Source organism: Cyanistes caeruleus, chromosome 20 (assembly GCF_971803275.1).
Source record: "Cyanistes caeruleus chromosome 20, bCyaCae1.hap1.1, whole genome shotgun sequence".
Taxonomy (NCBI): Eukaryota; Metazoa; Chordata; class Aves; order Passeriformes; family Paridae; genus Cyanistes; species Cyanistes caeruleus.
In genome coordinates, this window is record NC_141720.1 from 1,217,354 (window position 1) to 1,244,978 (window position 27,625).

Here is a 27,625-nt window from a genome sequence, read left to right on the forward strand (position 1 = left end):
AGGGTGTTAACAGCAGCCTGCTGCAGCTGACTCCAGAAGGCAGCTCCAGTCATTAGTGCCCCTTGGTTCTCCTCACCCAATGCTCCTGTGGCTCAGCTCTAATCCAGCATTTATTTCTGGACCAGCCTGAAGTGGTGTGGATTCTGTTCTACAGGCCAATCATTCATTATGATGGATGTTTGAATCTCTTTTCCTTCCACACTGTTTTTTTTCTGTAGGTAAATTCTATATTAACGACTACTCTTGAATAAAGCTTTGCACTCCCTTTGCATATGAAGTTGCTTCTGCAGTGTGTAATTACTGAAGGTGCTAAATTGAATGAAAATGAAGAATCATCCAATTGTTTTACAAAAAGAAAGCACATTGGTGTGCTGGCAGCCCTTTGTACTGTAGATCATGAAAACTCCTTTCTAAGTACAAGTGGAAACACCTTGAGGAGGGGACAAGTAAGGTAGGAAGAAAGAATGATGCTCACATTTTGCATGCTAGATCAGGTAAGTAGTTTATTTCAAATATATCTGGTCAATCCTGCCAGGATTTCAGTAAAAAAATGATGCTTATTGAAAGCAGTCATGGCTCCCTGAAATGTCTGTAAATTTTATGGAGCTGAAAAGACCTTAGTGCCTATAAAACAGAGACTGGAATTGGTCTCTTTGCTCTTGTGATCATCAACATTTTCAGGCATATTATGCTTTGGGGACCTCATTTTTCCATTTAGCCACAGATCTCGGGGCTCAGGAATTCCTGGATCTCTGAATTCCAGAGCTGTCAGTGTGTGAGTGAAGGTGACACTCCTGTGTGTTCCCTCTGAGGAGGCTGTGCATCTTCCATACAAGTATCAGTTTCAGGAGGAGCAGGGGCAGCTGTCAGCCACGATTTTGTGGTGTCTTAAGAAATCTGTAGCGTCACTCTGCCCACACAGATTAGTAAATTTGACAAGTTGAGACGAGTACTTAGAGCTGGCCTTTGTTTTTAATTTTAAAAATGGTTTGTTTGGCACTATTAGCGAGCACAGATCTTGGCAGATCTCAAGGAGTCATTTGGTGGTGTTTTCCCAAGATATGCCCACTCTAGAGCAGAGTTAATCCTGGAGCTGGGGAGGATCTGAGCTGCTGGAGAGCAGATGCAGGGGACCTGCTGCCTCTTGAAGGGTGACACGTGGTTTGAGAGACTCTGGGGCCTGTGACACTGTTCTGTGACACTGCACCTGCAGCTGGGTACAGGCTTTGGAATGCCAGCCTGTGTGTGGAGCACCTTCCTCCACTGGAATGGCCCTTGCTGTTCACCAGGCTCCTCCTGGAGCAGGTGCAGATGGCCACACTGACCATGGGGCAAAGTAGAGCCCTGCCAGCTTTTCACATTACCTGGGCAGTGTCTGAGGGGCACTACCCCTCATACACCTGGGCATGGATTTTTGACTTTGTGTGAAGCCTGGACAGAACATCAGCTGCAGGTTCAAAAGGCACAGCTCTTCCTTCAGGACTCCTGCAGTGTCTCCTCCTGGCCAGCTCCAGTATCCAGAGACTGTGAAGAGATAAATTAAAGGAAACCTGACTTGTGTCAGCCTGAGCAGGCCTGACAGTCCCTTCTTGAGCAGAATGGCCAGACTGATTTATTTCCTAATGGTGCTGGAGGAAGTTGTAGCTCAAGCAGAAAAATGAGGCAAGGGTGACACCCTGTACCGGTACCAGCTCAGTTCTGGTTGCAAACAGAGTAGGGGGAGAGACACCACCACTCTTGTCTAGAGGTCATTCTCCTCTTCTTCCTTCACTTCATGTCATGGCCAGTTGCAAGGTAGCCAAGCCTTCAAATTGTGGATGAGTTCTTCCAGGTCATGACTCAGTAGCTAAAGAAGTTTTGTTCCTTAAATATCTACTGAAGTAAAGGCTTGGGTTTGCTTTCTGCCTCTGTTTTAAGTGTTTCTGTCTGTGCTGGACACTAATGATTTCATTTTTTGGGTAGTAGTCACATGAATAATGTATTCCCTGCTGAGCCTTTTTGCCAGTCCCTGAGCTGCTTCCCATCTGAAGGGAAGTGTAAGAGGTAATTAACAACCACTTGAAAAAGGATTAGCAGGTGGGTGGGAGCTACTGTTGGGTTCATGCATGGAATTGCCATGGAAATGCTGAGATTTCCTGGCACTTCATCCAGTGTGTGGGCTCCAAAGATAGTTGCACTCATGGGCCTCTCTCCTTTGGATCTTCCTACCCTGCAAAGGGAGCGGCTGTGTTTTCTTACGCCCGTGGCCATCTGTGAGACCGGGGCATGCAGGGAGCGGGGTGCTGTGCCACAGCTGTCAGCTGAAGCCTTGCTGTATTTCTTTTCATGTCAAACCACCTGGCAGAAAATCAGGAGTTAAAAAAAAAAAAAACAACAAAAAAACCTCGTTGGTTTGCCCCTTTGCCAGTGTTCTGAAAGAACTTAATGCACCAAACAGAGCTTGGCACTTGGAGAAGGTGGTGCTGGTCCTTGTCCTGCAGACTGTACCAGCTCCGTAGCCCTCGTGTGGCTGAACAGGGCTGCAGCTGAACCAGGGCTGTGTTGCATGGCAGCATTTTTGGGTTGTGCTACGAGACCTGCATTTGCTTCTAGAGTTGTTGGGTGGCCACACATGCTTGAAATACCGGGTCTCTCTGTGAGAAATATCTCTCATTTCAATGAATGTTTAGAAGGTGGCGATGGGCACGCGTTCATCTGAAACAGTTCCTGTGGGGACCTCCTGGTTTCTGTCTCCCATACACAGCAAAGAGCCTTCTGAATTGTCTGCAGGGCTTTGCTTTAAGGAAAGCGTGCCTTTTGTTTCAGATCACCTGCTAGCAGACTCCTACATCGGGCAGGAGGACTCCCCTGAGATGCAGCAGGTGGCCCAGAACAAGCGCAGGCTCTCGGTCATCTCGGACGGCAAATTCGAAAGGAGCTTCACGGAGGAGCAGGCGGAGAAGATGCCAAGCGAGGGCCCCAAGCCACGAGTCTACACCATCTCCGGCGAGAGGCCGATGCTGTCGGAGCACGAGAACGACAGCATGGAACTGGTGGTGATGAAGGGGGCTGCCCACGAGGAGTGTCACCACGGCCACCACGCGCACGGCGCCGGCGGCTCGCACGGCGTCCGGCACTGCAAGGCCTGGCCGGGCGGCCGCCAGGGCTCCAAGGAGTGCCCCAACTGCACCAGGCTGGCTGCCCCTTCCCAGCAGTCCATTGAGCTGGAGCAGCACCCGCCTGGCGAGGCTGGGTGGCACAGGAAAAGGCTGGAGAGGATGTACAGTGTCGATCGAGTGTCTGGTGAGTGACACCAGAGGTGACACCCATCTCATCCAAGCACAGAGGTTTTGATCCTGGGCTCTTCTGGTTCTGTGGGGCAGCATTCCTGGAAAGGGATTGTCAAAGGAGGAGTTTGTAATATGCTGAGCTCAGTTGGAGGCCAGCTTGTCTTAGCTCCTGGTCATCAGCAGCTGCTCTGGCTTTAAAGCTGTAAAACACATGAAGGGATTGTCAGTCCTTTGAGCTGAGTATTCCGTGAGAAGCCTGTACAGAATTGTTGGCTAAAAAGGAATTTATACAACTTCTCCTTTGCTGCTGCTGTGGGTTGGAGGCTTCAAACAAGTAATTCATTTGCAGTCTTGAATTGTTCTGCTTTGCTTCTGTCTGAATGTTTTGGAGGAGAGCAGACTTTGGGACTGCATCAGAAGGAAGTCTTTAGCATACTGGAATGCAGTTTCATTTAACATCTATATTTCCTTGGAGTGCTTTGAATCAAGACTTGACGTAAACTGTGAGCTGAGAATGAGTGTCTGGTACAGCTTTCTATAGATTTCTTGGAAGCTGCACTTCAAAGGAAAGCTCCCCAGTTGCACTTAGCATTTTTTGCATCTGTAATTGCAGACACTTTCTGTACTTTTCAGGGAATAATCTGTAGGATATGATGATCTGTACAAAACATTTGGTAAGATAGCTGGTCTGTGGGAATTATGCCTGCAGTGGGCAATTTGACTGGGCTTGGGCCAGCAAAAGTGAATTAAAATATACCTTGACAATGCCAGAATATTAAATATTATCAGATCTGAAGGCTTGAATGACTGAGGCAAGACACAATCAGCAACATGGAGCAAAGCATTAGCCACAAATTGGGTGTAAAGCAAGATAACAAATCAGGTATCCCCCAACCCCAGGAATCCAGTCCACTGAGATCTCACAAGTGTTGTGGCAGTGGATTTCAATACCCCTCTGATTCCCTGCCTGCCTGACTCCAGCCTGGGAGCTCTCAGCAGGAGCTGCTGCTTGGGCAGGTTCCTCTTCCACATGTAATTGCTGACTCACTTTGCTTTTTGTCTTAGTGGTCATTCAGTGAAGGTGGTGCAGAATTTTGATGCCCTGGAATTAGGAAAAAACCCCACAGCTGGTTTGGGCAGGGCAGCTTACAAAGAGAGGTGACTAAATCAGCTCAGTTATCTGCAGGTTGTGGAGCTGATGGGTGGTTTGACTTCCAAACCAGGGAAACTCCTGAAGGCCAAGTCACCAGGAGCAGCTGTGAGAGGGGTTTATTGAAACTTCAGTGACAGAAAAAGAGAGGATATTTCAGGCTTACTGTTCTGAGTGGAAGGTAAATGCTTTTCTACTGGGCTGTGTCAGAAAGAGCTGGAGGAATGGGACAGTTTAAATCAATAGTATAAAGGAAAAGGCAGAGACAGGAAAATGCCCTTCATGAAAAGTGTTTCTTTTCCCTGTTTTTTTTTTTTCCCTAGTTCAAATGTCAGTTCTGTAATTCCTGGATTATTCTAATCTTCAGTGTTTAAGATAAAGCTTTTATTCTTCACTTAGTATCCTGATAGACAGGCTTTGCAGGAATTTACAGAACACTCGGTGGCAGTGTGCATTTATATGAGGAGGATGAGACTTGAGCTCCTGTTCAGTCAGGGCAGGATGCTGAAGAAAGAGTCCTGTGAGAAAAAGCTCAGTTTTCTGGGGAGGAAGTGTGGCTGTCTGAAGGATGTCTGTGCCTGCTGGGTGCTCAGGCTTTGCTCTCTCTCTCTCTTGCAGATGATGTCCCCATACGAACCTGGTTCCCAAAAGAGAACCTCTTCAGTTTTCACACTGCTACTACAACTATGCAAGCGTAAGTGAAACCACTGCTGTGCATTTTGTTCTGTGTCTCAGAGTCTGGATGTGCTCAAAGCTGAGAGCCTGGAGCAGGAGTTGTGTCTTTGGCATCACTGTTCAGGGATGAGAAAGAACGAGGGAAACTTGTCTCTTGTTAATTTTCTTTTCCCATTTCCTAGTTCTTTCCTACTGCTCTCATTTGTTTGGTTTTACCTTCTTTAACTCCTTGGGCTACCCAGCCCTTCTCTGCTTCCCTGGTTTTGTCTGTGACACTGTGGCCTGGCTGCCTCTGCAGAGCAAGGGTCCTGTGGATCACCAGCTGAGATCCTCCACCAGCTGCTTCTGCTGCACACACTTCCCAAGGGAAGGTTATTCCAGGCTTGTCCTGCATCCCTCACTCCAGAGAGGTGCCTTCCTCTGGGATAAGAGCCCTGCAGCTCTGCATTGCTGTGCACGTGTGAAAAAGTATCAGTAAAAGCTCTGTAAAGTATGAAGGGGTGTGAGTTAGGAGGAGCCTTTCCCTCCACACTCCATGCAGGTTCCTGGCTGCTGTGTTTGGGAGGAGGCAGCTCTCAAAGGGCTGAGGATAAGGGAAGCCTTGTCTCCAGGTTGTACCCTGGTTGTACCAGGTCTCCAGGTTGTACCCTGGCTGTACCAGGTCTCCAGGTTGTACCCTGGCTGTACCAGGTCTCCAGGTTGTACCCTGGTTGTACCAGGTCTCCAGGTTGTACCCTGGTTGTACCAGGTCTCCAGGTTGTACCCTGGCTGTACCAGGTCTCCAGGTTGTACCCTGGCTGTACCAGGTCTCCAGGTTGTTCTCCAGGCTTGCCAGCGAGTGCTGCCTTCCTGGTTTTGATTATTTCCTACCTGACTGGAAAACCCAGCCTTGTCACCTTTTTCTTGTGTGCTTCTTCCAATGTGTGGGACACCCTCAGCTCTCTGTTTTCTTCTTGTCTAATCTGGTGTCCTTTTTGTACTCTTGCTTCTCTGACTTTTCTTCTTCCCCTTGTGCTTTTCCCTCACAAAATCCTGAAAAGAGGCTGATTATTTCTCTTGGGACAACCCAGACTGGCTCAGACCTGGAAGGATTCATGTAGGGAGAGCTGGATCTGGAGTTGAGGACTGGGATCCCAGAAACATCCCCCAGAAAAAAAAAATTTTAAAATGTGGGTCCTGATCTGACCCACAAACCACATGCAAAATCAGCACATTTGGACATAACCTTTGTGTTTTCTGGGCAGATTTGATGCAGGATGATGGCCCATGGCTTACAGGGCTTGAAGGCCAGCTTGGGGTTGGTTTGGGGAATGGTGCCCTGAGGGAACCCTTGAGGAGCACAGCTCCCTTGGTTGATGTGGCTCCTTGGTTAACATTTCTGGAGCTTCTGTGCTGCCTCTGAAGTGATGCAGAAACACCTACAGAAGTTCAGGGCATCTCCCCAAAGTGCTTGGGTGGCTCCCCAGGTGCCCCTGGCCTCTGCTCCAGCATTTTCAACCTGCTGTGCCTGCTGCCTTCATGGAGAAGACAGTGTTTGTCATGGTGGGAGCAGCTCTCCCTGCCCCAGGAGCTCGTGGTGCTGCAGCCTGACAGGCCACACTCAGCTCCTGTGGATCTGCACATTCTCTGGGTCTGCCTGGAGCTCAGTTTGCATCCAAGCCACATGTCAGCCCTGCCCCAGGGAGGACTGAGCTCAGTCAAGGAGGAGTCTCACCACTGAGAAATGTTTAATTTAAAAAGCAATTTCCTTCCACCTAACAAGAAATATTCCTTCTGGAGTGAGAATTCCCTTACAACACTGGCTGGGGCTGAGCACTAATAAATTCCTCTTCTCTCTCTTTTTCCCCGCATCTCCTGGAATCTCTAGCATCTCGTAAGTATAATCTTCATTTTTTTTATTTCCTTGTCTGTTGGTGTCCTGGATAAACTCTCCTCTCCTGTCCATCATATTCACTCATGCTTTCCCTGTGCTAGGGGCTGTCTGTCAGCTGGCAGGAGGTTAGGTGGCTACACCAGGTAGGCCTACGTGGATCCCACCAAACCATCCTCATCCTCTGAGCACAGCCCTCAGTTGCTGGCACACTTTGTCCCTCTCGATGCTGGTGTGCAGAGAGGCTGTGGCTGCAGCTCCCAGGTCCATTCTGCAGAGCAGGGATGGTGGTTGCTCCTTTGGGCCACGTTCTGATGTTTGAGGAGCAGCCCTAGGGAGTGAGGAGCTGTGGTTTGAGTGCCCTGCCCTGCCCCACACACGGTGCTGCCCAGCCCCATGGGCAGCTCCACCTCTGTTGTCTGCCAGGAGCTTCCCTCTGTGTGTCCCTTGTCCTCTCCACTTCCAAGCTGTGGACTTGGTTAATGCCTTGAAATGGTTTCCCAGGGCGTTCAGGGGCTACGCAGAGAGGAAGAGACGGAAACGAGAGAATGATTCTGCAGCTCTTATCCAGAGGTAGGGCCCCTTCCCCCCGCAGCTGTGCCTGGTGTTGCATGGGCCCTTGGGGTCACTGCTCAACCCTGGTGCCGTGACCGTGGCTGTCCCTGTCTCTGTGCTGTCCTGGGGACGCTGGCAGTGGCTCTGCTGGAGCTGTGGAGGTGAATGATGCTCAGGATAGCTGATCTCCATCTTAAAGAGCACTGTCAAGTTGCTTTTTAGCATTCCACGTGATTTGTGCCTCAGGCAGGGAAATACTTTAAAAATTAAAGATGCAATTTCCCCATTCCAACTTGGAATTTCATATCATCACAGAGTGGTTTGGATTGGAAGAAACCTAAAATAGGATCTAGTTCCAACTCCCCTGCCACAAGCAGAAATTTGTTTCAGGTTAGATGAATACTGTATGTGCCATTGCTGCATCTACAAATGCACCTCAGAAATCTAAGACCTAGGCAAAATTGACATCTCTAGTGACCAGAAATCTATTCTTAAGTCTTTTTTTTTTTCAATAATAGAAGGGAAATAAAAGTGGATGGGGACTGATTCCTTGTCCAGGTATTACAGGAGGGCCTGGTTTCCTTCTGCAGGCCTCCTCTGGCACATCACTTACAGTAGGAATCAGAACTAATTTCGTTTTTTAAATGTTCCAAGACTTGTGGCAGCCTACTAAAAAGGATAACACAGCATCTGTGTCATTGGTTTAAAACTGCCATGATCACTTCAGCACTGTTCAAAACCAGGTGAGAGAAAAACATCAGGTTTTCTTAACTGAGAAATTACGAGAGAATATGGGGTTTTTAGCAACTTCAGAATGATGAGATTTTTTTCATCAGTACAGAGAAATAAAAATCCAAACTAAAGACACTCTAAACAAATAGACAGTGTATCTTTAAAAAGAGAGATTTCTCAGAATTTGTTAGGTAGTGGCAAGTCTTGGAGTAAGGGATGCCCAGAGCTTTTCCCACTGCTGGAGCAGCCAGAGAGGGGAGTGTGAGAGGTGCTACCAGGAGTTTGAGTGGTGAAAAGGCTGGGCAGAGCCAGTGCAGGCAGAGCTGGAGTGGGGCTGCAGTGTCTTGCAGCCCCTGTGGCTGGGATGGATACCCTGGAGGTGCCATGGGGCCATGAGGCACACTGGAGGAGAAAAGGGATGTTGACATTTCATCACTGAAACTCGAGGGATTCTGGTTGTGTCACCATGGATGGAGGGATCTCGGAAGGGATCAAATGCCACAGGTGCAGGAGGCAGGCAGGAAGGCTGGGCAGCTTTGGGGAGCCTGGCAGAGCTGGTTGCAGCTTTCCCAGGGCCAGTCCTGTCGTGCTGATGTGCAGGCACAGAGGAGCCTGAGGCAAGAAGCCCTCAGAAGGACCTAAATGTTCAGTGTGGCCATGTTAGGAGGCTGTCCCAGACTTGTACTGCTCTTCCATAGAGCTGTTTTTTCCAGAAGGAAAGAGATGGAGCAAAAGGCTTTTGTCCCATTCTGTGAGTATTTAGTGCAGTGGTTCACCTTGAACAGCTGGATTCTCCTTGGAGCTGCTCTCAGTGGTGTTTAGGAGATGGCATTTAGGTCTCTCATGGGAGAGCCCAAGCTGACCAGGCAGCAACCTTCTTCCATGGCAAAGGCTGCTTTGCCCTTCTTCCCCCAGGGTCTGAAGAAACTCCTCTGTGGAGAGGACATTTAACAGGTTTTTAATCCAAATGCCAAAAGCCCAAAGGATGTGACAGTGGCCTTGGGCGATTAACATTGGTGCTCAGTTTCTGGTATGATCTCAGCCTCACAACAGACCACAAATATTTCCACATAATATATGTCTAAGACATTTTTGTGTAAAGAACAGCCCTGGTTCCCTTAAAATGTTGTATTTATTTGGATTTTAATCTAATGCACTGTAAGACAGACCCAGTTGTCAGTGGTGGTGCATTCCTGAAGGCTTTGTACAAAGAGCCAGGCCAGGGATTTGTCTAAAGGGGCACTTGTCTGATCCACAGCAGTGAATCTTCATGTACCCAAGCAGAGACAAAATAAATATTTGGGAAACATTAATAGCCCAAGCACAGACAGAAGTTTGACATGGAATAATGCTGCTCCAGCTGCTGGTTTTGCTTCTTGCTGAATTTGGAGCTTGATGACAGCAAGGGATCCCAGGCCAAAGAGGGGAAGTGCAGGAGGTGACGTGGGTGAAGTGCTCTCCCATGAGGACTGTGCTTGTGTGGATCTCCTGGACAGGAGCAGATGTTTCTGAGTTTCTCTGAACAACTTCTTGTCAGTGCTGGAAGTGTCTTTTGGTCCAATCAGTTTGCCAAAGCATCTGCATGGTTGTACCATGTCCTTACTCATTCCACTAACCTTTGTGTGAGCCAGACAACTTGTGACTTACCCCTTTCACCAGCTGTGGTGTGTGTTTCCTGGTGTCTGCCCTGTGTGTTGGGGGGCACAAGGAATCCAGGAAGATTCCCCCACTGCAGGGTGCCCAGTGCATGGGCTCTCTGTCGTCCTGGGGCTGCACTGTGGGTGAAGCCATGGTTGCTAAATAGGGTTTATGGACAGGTGACACTGCTCTTGATGCTGCTCCTCCCTGTCTCTTCTGGTGTCCTGTTTGTTTCTGTCCCGTTCCTGCCTTGTGGGTGATGAAAAGCTAAGAGAAAGTGGTCCCTTGCACTCAGAGGGGCTGGACAGAGTCCCTTTGCCATGGCCTCTCAGGAGTGGCCAGGACATTCTGTCTCACACAGACCTGACTCTGGGCTGTAGCTGCTCCCCAGGGCTTTCCCCTGGAGCTGTGTGTTCTGCAGCCCCTCTGGACCTGCCTGTGAGGCCAGGGCAGGGCAGCCCACGGGGAGAGCAGGCCCGTGGGGACAGGCAGCATCACTGAGCTCTGCTGTGCAAGGAGGGAGAACCTGCTTTGGTGCTCCCCAGCTCTGCCTGGAGGGCAGCACGGTTACCAACAGCACAGGAGGGGTTTTAGGAGCTGCTGTGTTTGGGAATGAGCAGAGCCACAAGTGTGGTGTGTGCAGAGCCTGGGCACCCCCCGTTCCTGCTGGAGAGAGGGGAGCACTTGCTGCTCTTTCCCAGGAAAAGAGGGAACACTGCCAGCACGAGCAGTGGGCGTCCTCAGCAATTACAGCGCAGGTAAAGCTGAACCAGAGAAAAGGGAAAGCAGCCATGAGCAGGGGGCTGCCCTGTGGGACCCCACTTGCCCTGTACCACCAGCCCAGGGAGCTCAGAACAGCCCCACTCAACAAACATCACCACCCCCAGCACTAAATCCCTGTAGGCTGGGGAGCTGGCCTCCAGCTTTGGAATGCCCAGAAGGAAATACGCCATCATCCCCATTTTATTTTCTTCCTCCCTGTTCTCACAGTTCTGGGCCCAGGTGTTGCTTCATGTCACCTTTCTCAAAGGTTGTGTTTGGCCTTTCTTTCAGGAATTTTCGGAAGCACCTCCGCATGGTGGGGAGCCGAAGGGTTAAAGCACAAAGTAAGTGAGCACCTGGAAGTGTGGCTGGAGTTGGGCTTTGTGGGGTTCCTGGGAATTCTGTCACATGCAAATGTGGGTTGAAAGGACCTGGCTTTGGGCTGGAGAGAGGATCTGACCTGTTGGTGCCATTTTAACCTACAAACAAGTAGCCCAGGTGGTTGCAGGTGTCCAGGACGTGTGGATACCTGCAGCAGCCTGGAGGCTGTTCCCAAAGACCCTCTGCCATGGCTGTGGGACATCTCCGGTGCAAGGCATGGAAGGAGAGCTGCAGCATCCTTGTCCCCTCTCTGGATTTTGGTGGTCACTGGTGTGGAGGGCAGTGAGGAGAACCCAAGCTGGGAGTCCAGCAGAGCTGCCTGGCCTCTCTCTGCAGCTGTGACCAGCTGTGGCTCCATGTGTCTGCTGGCTGTCCCCTCCTCCCCTGTCCCACTGCCAGCTCCACAGCAGGATCTGAGGGAGAGCCTGGTGGGAAGTGAGATGATGGTACAAGGAAAAAGAAGAGGATCGGAGAAGAGATTGAAGCAAGGGGCAAATCAGGGAGTGTTATGCCTCTTGGGGGAAGAAATCACCTCTTAGCTCTGCAAAATGGCAGTTCCCTTTTTTGTGGGGAAGGCAATAATCCTCCCAAACGTGGCTGGGCAGCTCCCTTAGTGCTGTGAAAGTGGCGTAACCTGCTCCTGGGAGCTGAGGATTGCTCCAGAAGAGAAAGCATCTTGTTCTTCCCACCCCTTGGCCTGGCATCATGTACAGAGTGCCCACAGCAAAGCACTGCCGAGTTCAATTTGCATTCTTTCCTTTCTCATATGCTGTGGGAAGTGATCAGCAAAGAGCTTTGCCCTTTCCAGAGTCTTCATTGGCATCTGATTTAGCAATGCCTGACGTGGACAGAGCTCACCTCCGGGAAACTCAGGCGTGCCTCTGCCTCAGGAACTCTTGGGTCATGTTTTCAAAGCTTTCTTTCTGTGCACAGTAGCTAAATGCCTGGGTTTAACAGAAAGCTGAGGATGGAAATCACCTGAAGAACTGAAGACCTGGTTTGATTCCCCAGACACCCACCCTGGCCATACTTCATCAGGGGACAGGCTGCTCTTGTGATGCTGATCCGCAGTGAAATCCTGTGCTGTTGTTACTCAATTCCCTGCTGCACACTCTGTCTGCCACCAGAAATAGGTATTAGTGCCCATAAGTGGCTGTTAATCCCGGCATAATGGCTCTCACATGAGCTTGCCAAGTCAGACGTGGTGGTTGCCAGTTCCCAGGAATTTGCCTGCGGTGCAGCTGTCTGAGCCAAGCTCCCTGGATTGTGCTTGGGAAATGCCCGTGCAAACAATACAGCACTCCTTGGGAGGAAAAAAAGCCAAGAGTAGTGTTCACAAGAGTGCAGGCAAGCAAAGGCTGAAGGATTTCCTCTTTTGCAATAAAATGTAGAAAGCAGGAGCTTTCCAGAGACATCCCCTCCCTGCTGTTCAGTCCAGCTCTGACTGGGGTGCCAGTAGAACATGAAGGGAGAACTGATGGAGAGCTACAGCCTTCTTCTGGCCATTAGCTGTCATTAGCTTTGCAGTGTGTGTTTCTGTGAGGCCTTGGAGTCTGAGCACTTACACTGGGACTTGGTTAAATTGAGGTTTGAGCTGTGTGCATTTGAGGAGAGACCATCAAGTGTTGTCCTTTTTCTGTGTTCCACATCCCATCCTGTGCACAAGTGGGCACTTTGTCTCTGCTGTGTGGAAAGGACTCACGTTTGGCAAGTGGAAGGACCAGCCCAGGGGAGTCTGTGATGTGTGGCTTTGGTGGCAATCTGCTGGATGATTTGCTTGCTGGCAGCAGCAGAGGTGCTTTGGGATCTGTTAATGTCGTGCTCTGGTTTTATCCTTTAGCATTTGCCGAACGGCGTGAGAGGAGCTTCAGCAGGTCCTGGAGTGACCCGACTCCCATCAAAGCTGATTCCTTCCATGACTCTCGAGAAAGTGAGTTCTGAGTCCTTTGAGCTTCCTCCTGTGGGCAAACCCTCCAGCAGTTGTTGACTGGAGTCCCACTGGAGTAACTCCTCTGTGCCCTTCTGTCCTGTCTGTGATCCTTTTTTAGTTTCCTGAGATCGGAGCAGGTAGCGCTCCAGGTGTATGTACCTGTTCATCTGTGTGTACCTGTATTTATTTGTAGAGCACCACTCATCCAACCTCAGGTTATTGAGCAGTTGCCAAAGGGTACCCAGTGGTACAGGTCTCTTACAGCCCTCTGTTCCCATCATCCCTTATCCTCTTGGCACCAAAACCTCTCTGGAAGCTCACCAATCCAAAGCTGTCTTCACCACAGTGGGGCTAACGTGGCTTCCCATGCAGGAGCCCCTTCTGGGCTCTTTCCTAGCCTGGAACAGCTCAAGAGCACAGCTGATGAGATGGATTTGATTTCCTGCACAGGTGATAGCTTGGGGCAATCTGATCTTCATTTGGGCTGCCAGGAATCCCTCTGGGAATCCCCAGTAATGCTGCCATGTTCTGCTTGAGGGGACTGAGATGCTGTTGTGTTCATTTACAGGAAGGAATGCCAGCATCTTCCCACTGTATTCTTATAAAGGGAATGGCTGTTTTACACAGATTTTATTGCAAGCCTGTAGGCAGGAGCTTGGTGGATATGAGTTTGCCCATGTTGAGGTGAATTTCACTAATGAAATGATCTGATCTACCAGGTAAGCGTGAGATCTGGCCCTGCTAGGTGTAGAAGACCCAGGCTGCAGGGGGAGGTGTACGAAAGGCCAGGTTCAAAACATGACCCTGTTGTTTGGCAGTCTGACTCCTCAGCTACCCGGAGGTGGATGGAAAAGCCATGGAAAAGCCATGGAAAAGCCATGGAAAAGCTGTGGTTCACACAGGCTCCAGGCATTGCCCAGCGACACTCGGACATCCCCAAAGACACAAACAGTGGCACCTCGGTTCTCTTTCCTCAGTCCGGCAACCATCTCTGTTTTTAACCTTTAATGGTCAATTATATTCCTTCCAGATGTTTTTTTCCCCAGGAGCACTGAAGGCCAACAGGTAAGGTCGATTTGGAGAGCAAGTTCAAGTCTACTGTTGCAATATGACTGTGTTTGTTGCAGCTGTCCTCACGCACGCTCTAAGACTTCTCTGCCAGGATCACTCTGACCAACAAGGCAGATTTTCTTTATAATCCCTCAAAAGATGTAGTCAGAGCAGTAATTACTACAAGAAGATCAGCTTTGAAGTCTTTGGACTTTTGCTTATCAGCCTGGCAGTGCTGAAGTGTAGAGAGTCTGTCTGTGTTCCGTCTCCTTCCCCATTTCTGGAGTGACAGGGTGACTGTTGTGACTTAGCATTTGAAAACCAAGCTTGGTGACTGCGAGAGTGATGAAGTTCTGTGACACGTGGTGTGAGCTCTCTGTGCACTCTTCATTTGTTACATGTTTGTCTGTTTGAAGACACCAGTCCCAGAGTGGTGTCTGTCACTCTGTGGGTGACACGAGGGCACGAGTGTTGTGGCACCTCTTGTGAAGAAGCTGCCAAGGCAGGATGGAGTGGGGAGGGCTGTTCTGCCCTTGTAATGCTCCCTGTGTTCTGGCAGGCCATGACCTTCAGGATTCCTGCGGGACTCTGGATGGTGACTTCGACCTGAACTGGGAAGCAGAAAAGGAACTTGAAGCCATGGCATGTGATGGAGAAGACTTTATTCCACCAAAAATAATGGTGAGAGTTTGCAGCTCATGCTCTGCCTGTCCTTTCAGTGCTGCTAGGTTCAGGATCTTCCTGGGAAGTCTGATGTACAGGCACTGCCTCAGGTGGCCGTGAGGGTCACTCAGAGATGAACCAAGACTTGACTCGGTTCAGATCAGTTATTGCTGGGGGTAATGCATTGAAAGAAAGCTAGAAGGACAGAGCAGGACTGATACCAACACAGAACCAAGTCAGCCTGAGGCTTATTAACCCTGAAAACAGAGACCTGGACACCAGTGCCAGCTCTGCTCCCACAGTGAGGAGCTGAGGGGCCTGGAATCACAGCAGAGCTCAGGCTCTGGTGCTGCTGGAGCCAGCTGAGGTTTCAGCCAGGCTTGTCAGGCACTGTCTGACACCTGCAGCCCTGTGCCTGCTGTGCCTGCTGCAGTGCCAGCCCTGGGCTGGGCCATGTGCAGGTCCCACCAGACACTGAACACTCCCTACACTGAAAGGAGGTTTGGCAGGAGCGATCCTTGCTGGAATACAGCCATCCATGGTGGTGCTGCTCCATCCTCTGTGCACCCCAGTCTCCCCTTTCCAGACTGTTCTGGAAAAGGGGAGAACAGTGCAGCCTGAGGGCAGAGCTGTGTGCTCATGTGTTGGGGGTCAAGGAGATGGTGACAGTCAGGGACACTTGGCAGGCCTGGGGGTGCTCTGGGCTGGAAAGCTTCCCTTGGGATATGGATAGACTGGGTTAGCTGCTACCTGACAACACTGAGCACCTGAAAACAGCTGAACAGGACACTGTTTTATGGCCTTTGTGCTTCTGTCCAGACTTTACTGCCTTCTCCTCATGCTGTTGCACCTTTTTCCCCTTTGCAGCTCATTTCTTCCAAGGTGCCCAAAGCAGAGTATGTCCCAACAATTATCCGCAGGGACGACCCCTCCATCATCCCCATCCTCTACGTAAGTAAATCACTTCTGCTGTGCATGAGGAGTCATGTAGAGACTTTTTTATTTCCCTGGTTCCTGTTAGGGTGACAAAGCGCTGATGTGATTTGGAAAAGCTGTCAGGAAGGGGCTGGGGGTGGCTTGAACCCAGCTTTGGGGTCTGGGGTAGCTTTGTGGGGGCTCAGGTCTAGGTGGAACAGTCAGGTGGGGTGGAAATGGCACCTGTGAGCTCTGGGAGCTGCGTGGGAGGATTATCAAGGGCAGGCATTGCCAGGCTTAGGGCTCCTCCTTATGCTCATGCTTGGGATAAGCAGCACCTCAGAGCTCAGCAGTGAGGCACCAGCCCCATCACCCCACGTGCAGTGGGGCATCCCTGTCAGTCATTAATTTAACTCTGACTTGGCGCTGGGAGTCTGGCCTGAGCAGATGTCTGAAACAGCAGTGAGGAGTCATGGGTTTCTTTTTCCTAATCACTTAATTTGCAGGGGAAGGTGGGACTGAGAGCCCAGCAAGGCCAGTGTCAGTGTGCAGCAGGCAGTGCTGCTGGGGTTTAGCCTTGCTGCTCTTGCCTCTCTTCCTTGGAGGATTGTTCAGTTGTCCTAATGACCCTGCTGTGGCAGAGGCTGTGTGTTTGTCAGCCAGCTTGGACAGGGGTAAAGCCAGAGAGTGGCTGCAAAACATGGCCCAAATAGGCATTGCTTGTATTGACTGCATCTGAGGGACAGTCTGTGCTTTGCACATGTCTGCAGGCTTCAGCTTCAAGCCTTCAGGTGGATTTGATCTTCATGGACTGTTCAGTCTTCAGCTCCTGTGCTGAAATGTGATTTAGGGTGAGGGCTACTGCTGCTGTGACCAGCAGCCATCAGTTGGTGTAAATGTTCTCCTTGGAATGGTAATGTGTGATTATTAAGGAGCTGGTGGGCTGACACTGAACCTTTATCTGTCTTTTGTCTTGGTTTCCAGGACCACGAACACGCCACCTTTGATGACATCCTGGGTATGTAAATGTTATCTTCTCTTTTCATCTCCTGCCCATTGCAAATGTAACCATCAGTATTTAAGTCACTCAGCTGCCCTGTGCTTCAGCTGCCACTCACAGAGGTGTTTTTTTCACCCCAGTGACCCCTGGCAGTCAGTCAGCTGCTCTTGGATATGCTGCTGTAATAAACATTCACTTCTGTGGCTTCTTTTCTGTGTTAAACTCATGGTTTATGGCAGGGAAACTGAGGCACAGAGCAGCATTGTTCATTGTACCTGTGGTGGGGAGTGGGAGCAGTGACAGAGGGCCAGGATGGCTGGGGCTGCTCCAGAGCTGAGGTCCCTGCAGAGCAGTGTCTGGTGCTGTTCCATCCCTTCTCTGCCCTGTCACCTGCTGACATTTCCTGCTCCCCACAGCATCCTGGGCATGTACTGAGCACCCCTGCCAGCTCAGCTTCCTGCCCTCAGGAACAAGTGTAAAGAAAGAAATTAAAGATTAATTTTGAGATTTCTCCTTGGTTCATCTTTTTCTTTTTCTTTTTTTAGAGGAAATAGAGAAGAAACTTAACATTTATCGGAAAGGCTGCAAAATCTGGAAGATGCTGATATTTTGCCAGGTACATGAAAGTTGTTAAACACTTGAGTGATTTGTTACAAATTTGTCTTTTTCTATGGGGAAAGTGACATAGAGGAACCAATATTCCAAAGTCAGCTTCTATTAAAGTCGCTGCCAAGGCACAGCTTTCACTTCCCATTTCCCAGACGTGGAGCAGTCTCAAGTTGCTTTGACAGCAGGAAATCAAATCTGATTTAGTGAGGCCAAGTCAAGAGCTGGGCTGATTCTCCCAAGGAACTCCAGAAAAAGCAGTGTCAGCACTGACCTAGAAAGAATTGCAGTGACAGGAACAAGCACTTGCAGTGTCATAGTTATGGTTTCCATCCGGCTTCAGTGTGACAGTGACAGTGGAGTGTGCTGTGGCTGATGGCTCAGCTGGGAGCTGGAAGCCAGAGGATGCAGGAGAAGGGTCAGGCTGGAGCTGTGCTGGGACAATCCAGGCCCTGCTGGATTTGGGGGTTGCTGGGGATTTCCTTCCCAAGTTTGCAGTTCCTCTTGGTCAACTGTGGACTTCCCCAGCACTTCCTCACTTGAGAAGTGAGGGAGGTGACCTGACTTAACTCCCTCCATGTGCCCAGTGCTGCAGAGGAGCAGCTTTGCAGCACACACTGACCTGGAGATTGTGACTTTTAATGTTCCTGGTGTTGTGTCAATCTGTTCATGCCTCCTGCTGCCCAAGAGCGATTCCTCTGCAGTGCCAGCCCTTGCCTGCTCTCCCTGCCGTGCTCAGCTTCTCCTCTGCCCACCCCCAGCATCCCCAAATCTTTCTTGTCTTCCCCTGTTACTCTCCAGCCGCCCACAGTGGCGTTTTTAATCTATTCTTGTGCCTTTCTAGAGTGATGTGGGCAGAGAGGAGCAAAACCCAGAGAATGCAAGCCCCAGCCGGTGTGTGGCTGCTCCCTGAGTGTGCCCGCAGTGCAGGGCTGCCCTGCTCCCTTGTGGCACTTCTGGGAAGGGCTGGGCAGGACAGGAAACACATCCAGGCTTTGTTTCCTCAGGGCCTGGGTTTCCATCTGTCTGTCTGTCTGTCTCTTGCAGGGAGGCCCCGGGCACTTGTACTTGTTAAAGAACAAAGTCGCCACTTTTGCCAAAGTGGAGAAGGAGGAAGATCTGATCCTGTGAGTGGCTGTGATGTGTTCTGGGCTTGCTCAGGGGTTTCTGCTGGGTTTGCTCATCATTTGCAGCACGTGGTGGAGCAGAAGTGAAGGGAGCTGGGGTGGATTGGTCAGGGGATAAGGAGGCACTGAATAGCCGCTCACAGCTCATTCAGGGGCAGCAGCAAAGGTGGCAGAGCTGAGCTTGTCCCTGGAGTGCTGCAGCCCTGACACCAGGGGATTTATTCTTCTGTCTGTTTAGTGTCTCTGTGGATAGAGACTGTCAAAAGAGAAGGGGAATAAAAGTATTTATTCTACTAAAAACAGCTTTGCTGGCCAGAAATGAGAACATGAACCTCAAGTCTCTGGGTAAGCTGGTCACTATGGCAGAAATCCAGAGTGTTCCCCCACAGCTGACTCTGGCCAGGGGGAAATGGAATTTGTCTCTGCAAAGCCTGCTCAAAGTCCAGCCTGTTACTGAGGAGGCTTTTCACTAACATGCCAGCCTTCAGCTGGGAGTGCTGAGCAATTTTGCTGCTCCTTGCAGAGAGTAAAGCTTTGCCTGTTTTGCTGCCTACTCGCTTGTGCTGGCTCAAACTTGCTTGGCTAACAGTGCCTGGCTGTGGGGGAGAGGATGTACACCAACCTGTTCCTACACAACTTTTTGTTGGCATGAGAACTGAGTATTAAAACCAACATATGCTCAGCAGTCTCATGCCCTGGCACAAACACTGGCTGTGGAATTCTCCAGCACGTGTGCACATCCACGATTCTGAGCACATCCCAGGCATAGCTGCTCCCGAGCTGATAAATCAGGGATCTGCAGAAAGCTGTTAACACACAGCTGAAAGTTTGGGAGCTTGGAAGTGAACATCTCCACCTGGCTTGTGTGTTCCTGGGAGGCAGTGCTGAGGAAAGCTGAGGCTGCAGTCTGGTTGGAACACCCATGGAGGAATTTTTGGGCTTTAGAGCCCCCCAGAAGTCTGCTCCAACCCTCTGCCCAGGGGAGGGGGTCATGCTTCACATCCCTCCTGGTCACAGTCACTGCACATCAAGTGGGGATGACTGTGAGCAGCACCAAGCACAGGCTGACATGGAGCTGCCTGGGCTGTGTTGTCTCACTCAGAACAATCTCTCCAGCTGTTCCCTGCTGATTTCATGCCCTGGAAATGAACCAGGGCACTGATAACCCCTGTGTTCAGAAAGGGCAGCTGTTGATAGAAATGGGAGAAAGGAAGCTGGAGGGGATGCTTGGTAAAACTGTCACTCCAGAAGCACTCCTGGGGGACTTTGCTCCCTTCTCCTCACCTTGGAGCTCCCTTGGCTCCATGGGCTGCTCCTCTTTCTCTGCCACATGACTTGGACCTGCTCCTGAGGCCCTGGCTCTGCCCCTGTTCTTCCTTGTCTGAGCTCCAATGGCTCTTCCTGAGCAGTTTCCTGCCCAGGCTACAGACCTTGGGCCTTGTCTGAGTGCTGTGTGCACACACCCTTGGCATTAATCATGCCTATGAGGAGAGATTCATTTTTTTTTTTTAATGATGTGTTCTGTTTTTTTCCAGCTTCTGGAAGAGGTTGAGCCGGCTGATGAGTAAAGTCAATCCTGAACCAAATATCATTCACATCATGGGCTGCTATGTTCTTGGAAACCCCAATGGGGAGAAGGTAGGAGCTTGTGGGTCACCCCTGGAATGTCTGCTGGGCCCACGGAGGCCAGAATCACACTGGGAGCTCTAAACCTGCCTCATCTGCTGGGTGGGAATGTGCTGCTGTCCTGTCCCGTGGGAGAACCTCCCTCTGGATTGTGGGGCAGGGGAGGAAGGATTAGTGATGTGCAGGACAAATATCTGCAACCTGGGAGGAGAAGAGTTGTTCAAAGCACTTGGTGTGATAGATGTTTTAAAGGACATGGGTGGAAGGTGTTCCAGAACAAAGATGGGCAATTCTGGCTGCTCAGGAGTCATAAATGTTTTCAGCTGTTAACTCTGATGTGTTTCCCTTTCAGCTATTTCAGAATCTGAAAAACTTAATGAATCCTTATAGGGTTGCCTTTGAGTCTCCACTTGAACTATCAGCTCAAGGTAATTTATTTCCTGTACAAAGACACACACACACACCTTGCTAACCAGTCTGTCTCCTTTGGGGGACATCTTCCTGAAAATGCAATTTTGATTCCCTTAAGTCCTGCCTTGGTCTTTGTTTTGCTTACCTTGTGTAGTTCAGCTGCTGCCCCTGGCTTCCCCTTGCAGTTCCTGCGTATGTTCATATTTCAAATTCCCTGTTTGTTGTGCCTGAGGCTGCAGAGGCCTCTCCCAGGATCCTGGCAATGCAAAAGAGACAGATTTCTGGGCTGAGTGTAGGAGAATCCATTATTATTAGGGCATGAGGAGTCTGTGGGGGAAATGCACATGGAGCAGAACCTTTTCTGTAGCCAGGTGTGCTGGGGTCTCTTCTCCAGAGCTCAAACCACTGGCACCAAGTGAATTGTGTCAATAAACAACTGGGATTGTTTATTGGAGAGCCAATATTGATATTGTTATATCAGAGCCAGCTCAATCTGCTGGCCCTTTTCCCTTTTTTTATTTTTTTTTCCTGTAGTTCATGATATTTCAAGAAGCTACAGGATTTTTCCTGTTCACTGGTCAACGTCAGTAATTCACAGTGCAGTTTCACAAGCGATAGATTCTGAATTTGCCTGTGTTCTTTTATCTTTGCTGTAGTTCTTGGCAGATAAAACCATGCAGGTTTCAGCTGCAGGCACTTCTCTGCTGCTCACAGCTCTGGTCTCAGCACTGCTGGGTTTTTTTTTACTTCCCTTCACCCTCAGGAAAGTGCAGGAGTTGAGCACATTGGTGCTCAGCTGTTCAGGGGTCACAGAATCACAGAGTTCACAGAATCAGTCACAGACTGGTTTGGGTTGGAAAGGACTTTAGGATCACCCAGTTCCAGCCTGTCCATGGGCAGGGACACCTCCCTCCAGCCCAGGCTGTTCAGTTCTCTGTGCATGATCAGTTCAGCTGCACACGGTGCCTGCACAGAATCACAGAGCAAACACACTCAGATGTGTCCAGGAGCAGCTTGCAGGGAAATTCCTGGGTTTGTGGGCAGCTCAGCAGGCCAGGCAGTGGCTTCTGTGTGCAGGCATTAAAGCAGCTGAGCTTTCTGGAGGCTGGGCTGAGGAATACGTCTGAATTTATCCCCTTGATCAGTCTGGGACGTGCTAAGAGTGTACCCTCGTAATCCTTTGCAAAGTCATCTAAAACTAATCTTAATCAGGCCTCACAAGTGAAAATCCCCTCCTTGAGCCCTGAGTGCAGGTTTGTTTGCCCTTGTGTTTTCAAATGCACCTCCTGCCTGCCTGTGAGAGCCCCTTCAGTCAGAGGGGCTGGGGGGCAGAGCTGGCACTGCTCTGTGCTGTGAGCTCATTGCTGGGAGCACAGGACAGGGATGGGCTGGTCATTTTAAAAAACATGTATTTTCAGGTTTGAATCCTCAGTGTTAATTCTTTTTAGTGTTTCTTTACAAGGAGTTAACTCTTGGTTTACAGCTTCTGAAGTCCCTGTGGCTCATGCAGGCTGTGGCTGAGCCTCTCCAGCCCCCAGCTCCCCCCAGCACTCAGAGCAGAGAGGTCAAAGTCTGGAGACAGACTTTGTGCTCAGTTCCTGCCCCCAGGGACAAACCCTGCCAAGGGATTACAGGGAGCTGTTCATGGTTGAGGAGATCTGAAAAGATGTTTGGTTCTCACGGGCCCCTCCACGTGCCCAGTGTCAGCTGGATGGGTCACCATGAATGAATGTCACCATGGATGGGTCCCTGCGCCCTGCCCACGCTGGCCTGGGGGTTTGTGCTGTGTTCTATCACCTCCCCTTCGTGCTCCTTTCAGGGTGTGACCCCTCTGCCTCTTTCACTTCTAGGTAAGCAAATGATTGAGACTTACTTTGACTTCCGCCTTTACCGCCTCTGGAAGACCCGCCAGCACTCCAAACTATTGGATTATGATGACATTTTATGAGCTGGAGAAGACTTTGCAAGAGGAAGCTCATCACCAGTGTCCAAGAAGTCATGCTTTATTGCAGAGAGACTTTTTTATTGGCACAGGGAGCCCTTCACAGCCCTACGGGAGGCAGCAGTGCTAAAGGGAGGGAAGGAGGAGCCCTCGGAAGTGACGGGAGGAAAAGTCTCCTGGGCCAAGAGAGACTGGAGGGAAGGGGGTGACAGTGACACCTCGCTGGCCTCAGTCCGAGCCGTGGGGCCTCGGGAGGAGCTGTGTGAAACGAGCACAGGATGGAGTTCCTGGCAGAACTGAGCTGTTTTGGGTCAGAATGGGCCAGATTTGATTCCAGGTCCTTTTAAAGACTTTTGAAGCTCAGGTTTTCTTACAAAAAAACCCCACACAAACCCATTTAACCCATGCACTACAGTGAAGAAGTCACCAGAGCACAGAGGGAGCAGGGGGTTGTCCTGGTGGGACTTTCTGTGCTGGGAGTCCTGGAGAGCAAGGACTGCTACACCTACTCCTGCAAGCTTAGAGCAAGATGATCCCGTTTCCATGTGAATATATACTGGGATATAGAATTGAAATCTTCTTTTTTTGTTTGTTTAATAGAAAATAAGTGCAATTTTTATAGCGAGGGAGGGGGTAAAATCCCTCCCGATATTTAATTAGTTAAAAATAACACACCATAACCAATAGATGAGATATTTTTGGTCTGCTTGAAAATATATTCAGAATGGTAATATATCTTCTGTAGACATATTTAATCACCAGCAAACATGGTTTTAACATAAGTTAGCAGACCTTGCATGTCTGCTGCATTGGTTTGGTTCCTTTCAGAGTAGCTGTGCTGCACTACCTGTATGTGCTCTCACGAATGTATAGTTCTCCTAGAGTTAGCCACAACTTCATTACTTTATATTTTGCTGCTTGCAAAACTATGGAACTTTAGTTTTGCTGAAATATTTTAGGTTAGAAACACGGGACCTGGCTGGGAAGCCTCCGTCAGGTTCGTTTTGGTATAAAAATGAATTAGAAATTAATAGCCATGGTAATTAATTGTTCATGCCAGTGTTTTGCTGTGTGTTGGGAGAGGAGCTCTCTTCCTGCGTGGAGACCCCTCTGAGGGGGCTGAGCACTGAGGCATTTGGGAGAAATGCTTCTGGAGGGACACAGCTCAGACTTGGAGCATGAGTTTGACTCTTCTCTGTTCACTTGATTGCCAGTTTGTTTGTGCATAACCCACCCCTTTTTTCCATGACCTGTTTCTTGGTCTGAGCTGCTCAGCCCCTTCCCTTGTAGGACAGAGAAAACCCCGAGCTCTGTCAGAGCAGCCTGAGAGCCCAGGTCTGTACTTGATACTTGATGGTATCTTTTGGAATCTATTTATTTTTGTTTGGTTAGGTAAGGGGGTGCTTTTTCTGTTTTGGGAATGGGGCTTTTTTCACATTCTGCTGTCCTTTCAGAGGACAAATAGTACTTAGAGTCTGTGTAGGTCACTGGCAATTCTGGGAGGTGACACAAGTTATTTCTTCTACAAGCAAAGGAAGTAACAGGGAAGGATTACCTTAATTTCCTGATTTTCTGGTATCTCAAATTTGTTGATTGTGAAGTGAAGGAAAATACATGTACAAATCTTTTAACTACTTACAAAGAGAACTTGGTGTTCTGATCTGTAGAGTCCTCCTTTCCCTGTGCCATACCTGTGGTTGTGATTTTGGGGAGCAGGCTCCTGCCTAGAACTGCTGAACCCTTTACATTTAGAGCAGTTTTATAGCAAAACTTTGGAAGAAATAATGTACATACATTAAAGAAAGGAATAGAATAGGTGGAGAGAGGTAGTTTGAAGTCACTGAAAGCCACACAAGACAGGTGTGGGCTGTTGTCTCCCCCAGGCTGGGAGCTTTGGTAGCCACGTCTCATCCCTGGACTCAGGTTTGCCAGATGTGACGGGGAGAACAGGCACCAGTCTGTAGCTTTTGGAAGAAAATGCTAGAAGGAAATGATAGAAAAGAAAAAGATCCCCAAATTTATGCCAATTACTGTTTAACACTGGAGCTTCCACCAGCTCTGTGGTGAGAGGTGGGAGCCAGAGGTGCAGTGAAAGCACAAAGTCATGTTATCTGGAGAAGGAAATGGTTGTGGGAGGATTAAAATGCTGACACAAAACTCTCTCCCTTTCTGACCCTTTCACCTCCTAACTGGAGACAGGCAAACAGTTCTCCCTTTCTCAAATCCCAATTCAGTGAACTTGGTAGCATGAATGTAGCATTGTGGAACTATTGCAAATCTTATTTAACCCCCAAAGGGCCCATTTATGTATCCACTTGAGTGATTTCTCTGTAAAACTATTGTATATCCTCACTGACCACTTGTACTTGGGGTGCAAAGTAGAAGGTAGATTGTACAGTAATTTCTGTGTGGAAATGGACACTATGGACTGTTCTGGTGCAGTTTATGGGATATGACAACTGATGAATGCATTTCCCTCCAAAGATCTATATTCCTCATAGCTTGTGATGTTTATGACATGAACATATTTTTTCCTTTGTAGCATTCATTTGCCTGAAGAGATGAAATTCTCTCAGAGCTGTGACTGGAATAGAGTTGTGATGTTTCATGTCCTGTGTGAGGCAGCATCCTTGGACTTAACCACTGGTGACAGAGGAAAACACTTTTATTCCCCTTTTTCACTGGTGGACTTTTTCAGGTGGCTGCTGGGAAAGGAAAGGGGTCAGCAGAGGCAAATAAAAATTGCAATTATTTAAACTTTAGAAGTAAAAATACGGCCTGGAACTTCCTCAGTCAGACCAGCCTGTAAAGGATGATCCCAGCATGGTCCCAGCCAGGACAGCTCCAAGGCCCAGCGTGTTCCTCACCCCCTGTGCCCCCTGCAGCATCCTCCAGAGGTTCTGGGGCTGCCTGCAGTGCCCTGGGGCACACAGGACAATCTGTAATTCCACTCCTGCCTGTTCCCTCTGCTCTCACCACCCTGCTCTCGGGGTGTGTCTGAAACCAGTTCTCTCCTGTGCCCGCGGCAGTTCCGTGTGCCTGGGCTGGGTGAGGGGTGAGCAGCTCCTGTCCCAGGGAACTGCTGCTCTGGAAATGCCTTCAGCAGGGGCAGGAGAGTGGGGACCCCTGCTTCACTTGGAGAGAAGCAGATTAAACCCAATTAATTTTGAATTGCTGTTCAGCAGGGTTTGTGCTGCCCTTGCTGGAGGCAGTGTTGGATGTGACCCCCAGCCCTGGCCTGGGTAAATGTGTTATCACAGCTGTTAAATGTGATAATTGTGTTATGGCCCGGGCTGGCAGTGTCACTCCAGGAGGGGACGGAGGCAGGAAGGGCCTCAGCTGTCCCAGCCCTGCTCCTCAGCCTGGCTCTGTGCTGGGAGTGGCCCCAGGTGTTCTCTGGTGCCTGCAGGGAATGTTCACTCAGCTGGGGAGGCCTGGGGGATCACAGGCTCTGTGGATGTGGCACTTCCAGAGAGGCTTTTTTCTTTTCCTCTTCTTTGGCTGGGAAGGAAAGGGAGGAAGAAAATTCAAGTTACCCATGGGATGTAGAAATAGGTAAAAACAAAGCTTTTTGCACCTCTGCTCATGCTGCAGCCACCAGCTTCCCCTTGCAGCTGACCTCCAGACCTGGGGTGGGAAACACAAATTCCCAGATAATCCCTTCCTGTGTTAAAAAAACAAAAGCAGAAAAATCCTCGTAGCTCCCAGCAAAACATCTGAGTGTAAAAGGCACCCAGCCAGCTCATCCTGCCCGTGTGAGGACTCTGCTGTGGGATCCCAACCTGCTCCCACCTCTGAAGCCACCAGAGCCTGTGGAGGGGCTCAGCCTCCGTGCAGGAAACTCCAGGAAGGAATTCATTCATTCCGCAGCCTGGGCTTGCTGCCTGGAGCTCAGCACAGGGTTCCTGTTTGCAGTGGTGTGTCCATGTGCTCCCGTGTCCTCAGCCCAGGCTCTGTCCCTGCTCTGTGTGCAGGGAATTGTGAGCAGAGCTCGGGATCCTGGCACGGATCCGCTCCTGCAGCTCCTGCCCTGCTGACCTGTGCCTGGCAGTTCCTGTTCCCAGGCTCTGCTGGCAACGCTCAGCACCCTCAGCAGCACAAGTGGGGTTGGCTACAAGAATGGAAAATGCTGGTTACAAACAGCCAGCCTGGCAGGATCTGGGAACAGGAGCGTGTCCTTAGTCCTGGCCCCATTCTTCATCCTGCTGGAGGTGGAATGCCAGGCTCGCTCTGCTCTCTCAGTCTGACAGTAAATGTTCAGCCTCTCACAAGCTGGTTTGAGTCACACTTGGATATTATTAATGTCTTAGTCCAGGGTAAGATGCTGTATGAGTGAGAAAATCCTTGCAGGGCCCTTGCAGTTGGCAGCTGCTCTCAGAACCCTCCACCAGGGATGTGCTGGGCCGTGTCCTCCTTCTCGGGGAACCGTGTCCTGCTGCCAGGTGGGCTCAGGAAAAGCTCAGCTCAAGCTGAGTTGCTCTGTGCTCTGGGTTTTGCTGTGCCAGTCCCTGGAGCTCGGGCCAGCCCTTCCTGAGGATCCCAGTGTCCTCCCAAGGGCTATTGAGGGGTGATACCATTTTCCACATCATCTGTAAAGACTTTGTGATCTGTATTTTGTCCCACTGACTACAGCCTATCCCTGGCTTTCTGCATCTTCCACAGACGTGTTTTTTAATTCTCATTCTGGAAACACAAGCCAAAGTCAACTGGAAACTGTTACTGGCAAGTCAGCCTGGTTCTGACTCCCCTGTGGGAGCTGAGGGAGTAAATGGGTGGTTTGAGAGCCGTGACCCTGATTTGGATCATTGTTATTCCCAGCTGATCCTGCTGTGTCATCGGCACAGGTAATGGGAAATAACCTCTTGCTGGGGCAATGATCTATCAAAAAGCACCAGGAACCAGCAGCAGCTTTGGTTCAGAAATAACTCCAGCCCAATTTACTGCCAGTCAGTGTGAGAAATGTAAAGACTGAAAGGAATAAACATTGTGGACATTAAATGTAAAGAATCCGTCTGAAGAGAAACTACATTGCTTTTTTCCATAAATGTTTAGTAAATATTAAAGAACTAATGCAACCTAATAATTTTCACAGTATTGTGTTGCTTTTAGAGTATCCATAAAAATAACAGGTAAGGACAGGTAAGACCCATCACAGGTTATTGCCCTGTATTCCGAGAATGAGGATAATTACTCAGCATTCCATTCTTCCTTATCTCAGCATCCCAGTGGCCTGGTGATAATCACAGCAGCAGTGCCCTAGAAACCTTTAGCAGGAGGAGCCTTTCCACCTGCACTGCTGAGCTGAGAGAGACCCCCAAACACC

General features: G+C 49.7%; 1 protein-coding gene across 4 annotated transcripts in view; it reads left to right on the plus strand.

The window, feature by feature from the left end:
- The window catches only part of NSMF (NMDA receptor synaptonuclear signaling and neuronal migration factor), a 41,563-nt gene extending 14,181 nt beyond the window's left edge, over positions 1-27,382 (plus strand). Inside the window, exons 3-15 of one of the 4 annotated variants that reach the window (XM_086858648.1) lie at positions 2,806-3,282; positions 5,038-5,113; positions 7,469-7,537; positions 10,943-10,995; positions 12,873-12,962; positions 14,572-14,693; positions 15,543-15,626; positions 16,575-16,608; positions 17,136-17,206; positions 18,244-18,323; positions 19,859-19,961; positions 20,302-20,377; positions 22,211-27,382. In XM_086858648.1, coding sequence (XP_086714774.1) covers positions 2,806-3,282; positions 5,038-5,113; positions 7,469-7,537; positions 10,943-10,995; positions 12,873-12,962; positions 14,572-14,693; positions 15,543-15,626; positions 16,575-16,608; positions 17,136-17,206; positions 18,244-18,323; positions 19,859-19,961; positions 20,302-20,377; positions 22,211-22,308 — 1,433 coding nt within the window. In that variant the 3' untranslated portion in view covers positions 22,309-27,382. The remainder of the gene's footprint in view (positions 1-2,805; positions 3,283-5,037; positions 5,114-7,468; positions 7,538-10,942; positions 10,996-12,872; positions 12,963-14,571; positions 14,694-15,542; positions 15,627-16,574; positions 16,609-17,135; positions 17,207-18,243; positions 18,324-19,858; positions 19,962-20,301; positions 20,378-22,210) is intronic. The other 3 variants (XM_086858650.1, XM_086858649.1, XM_086858651.1) reach the window with 3 other exon arrangements.
- Positions 27,383-27,625: the final 243 nt, after the last annotated feature.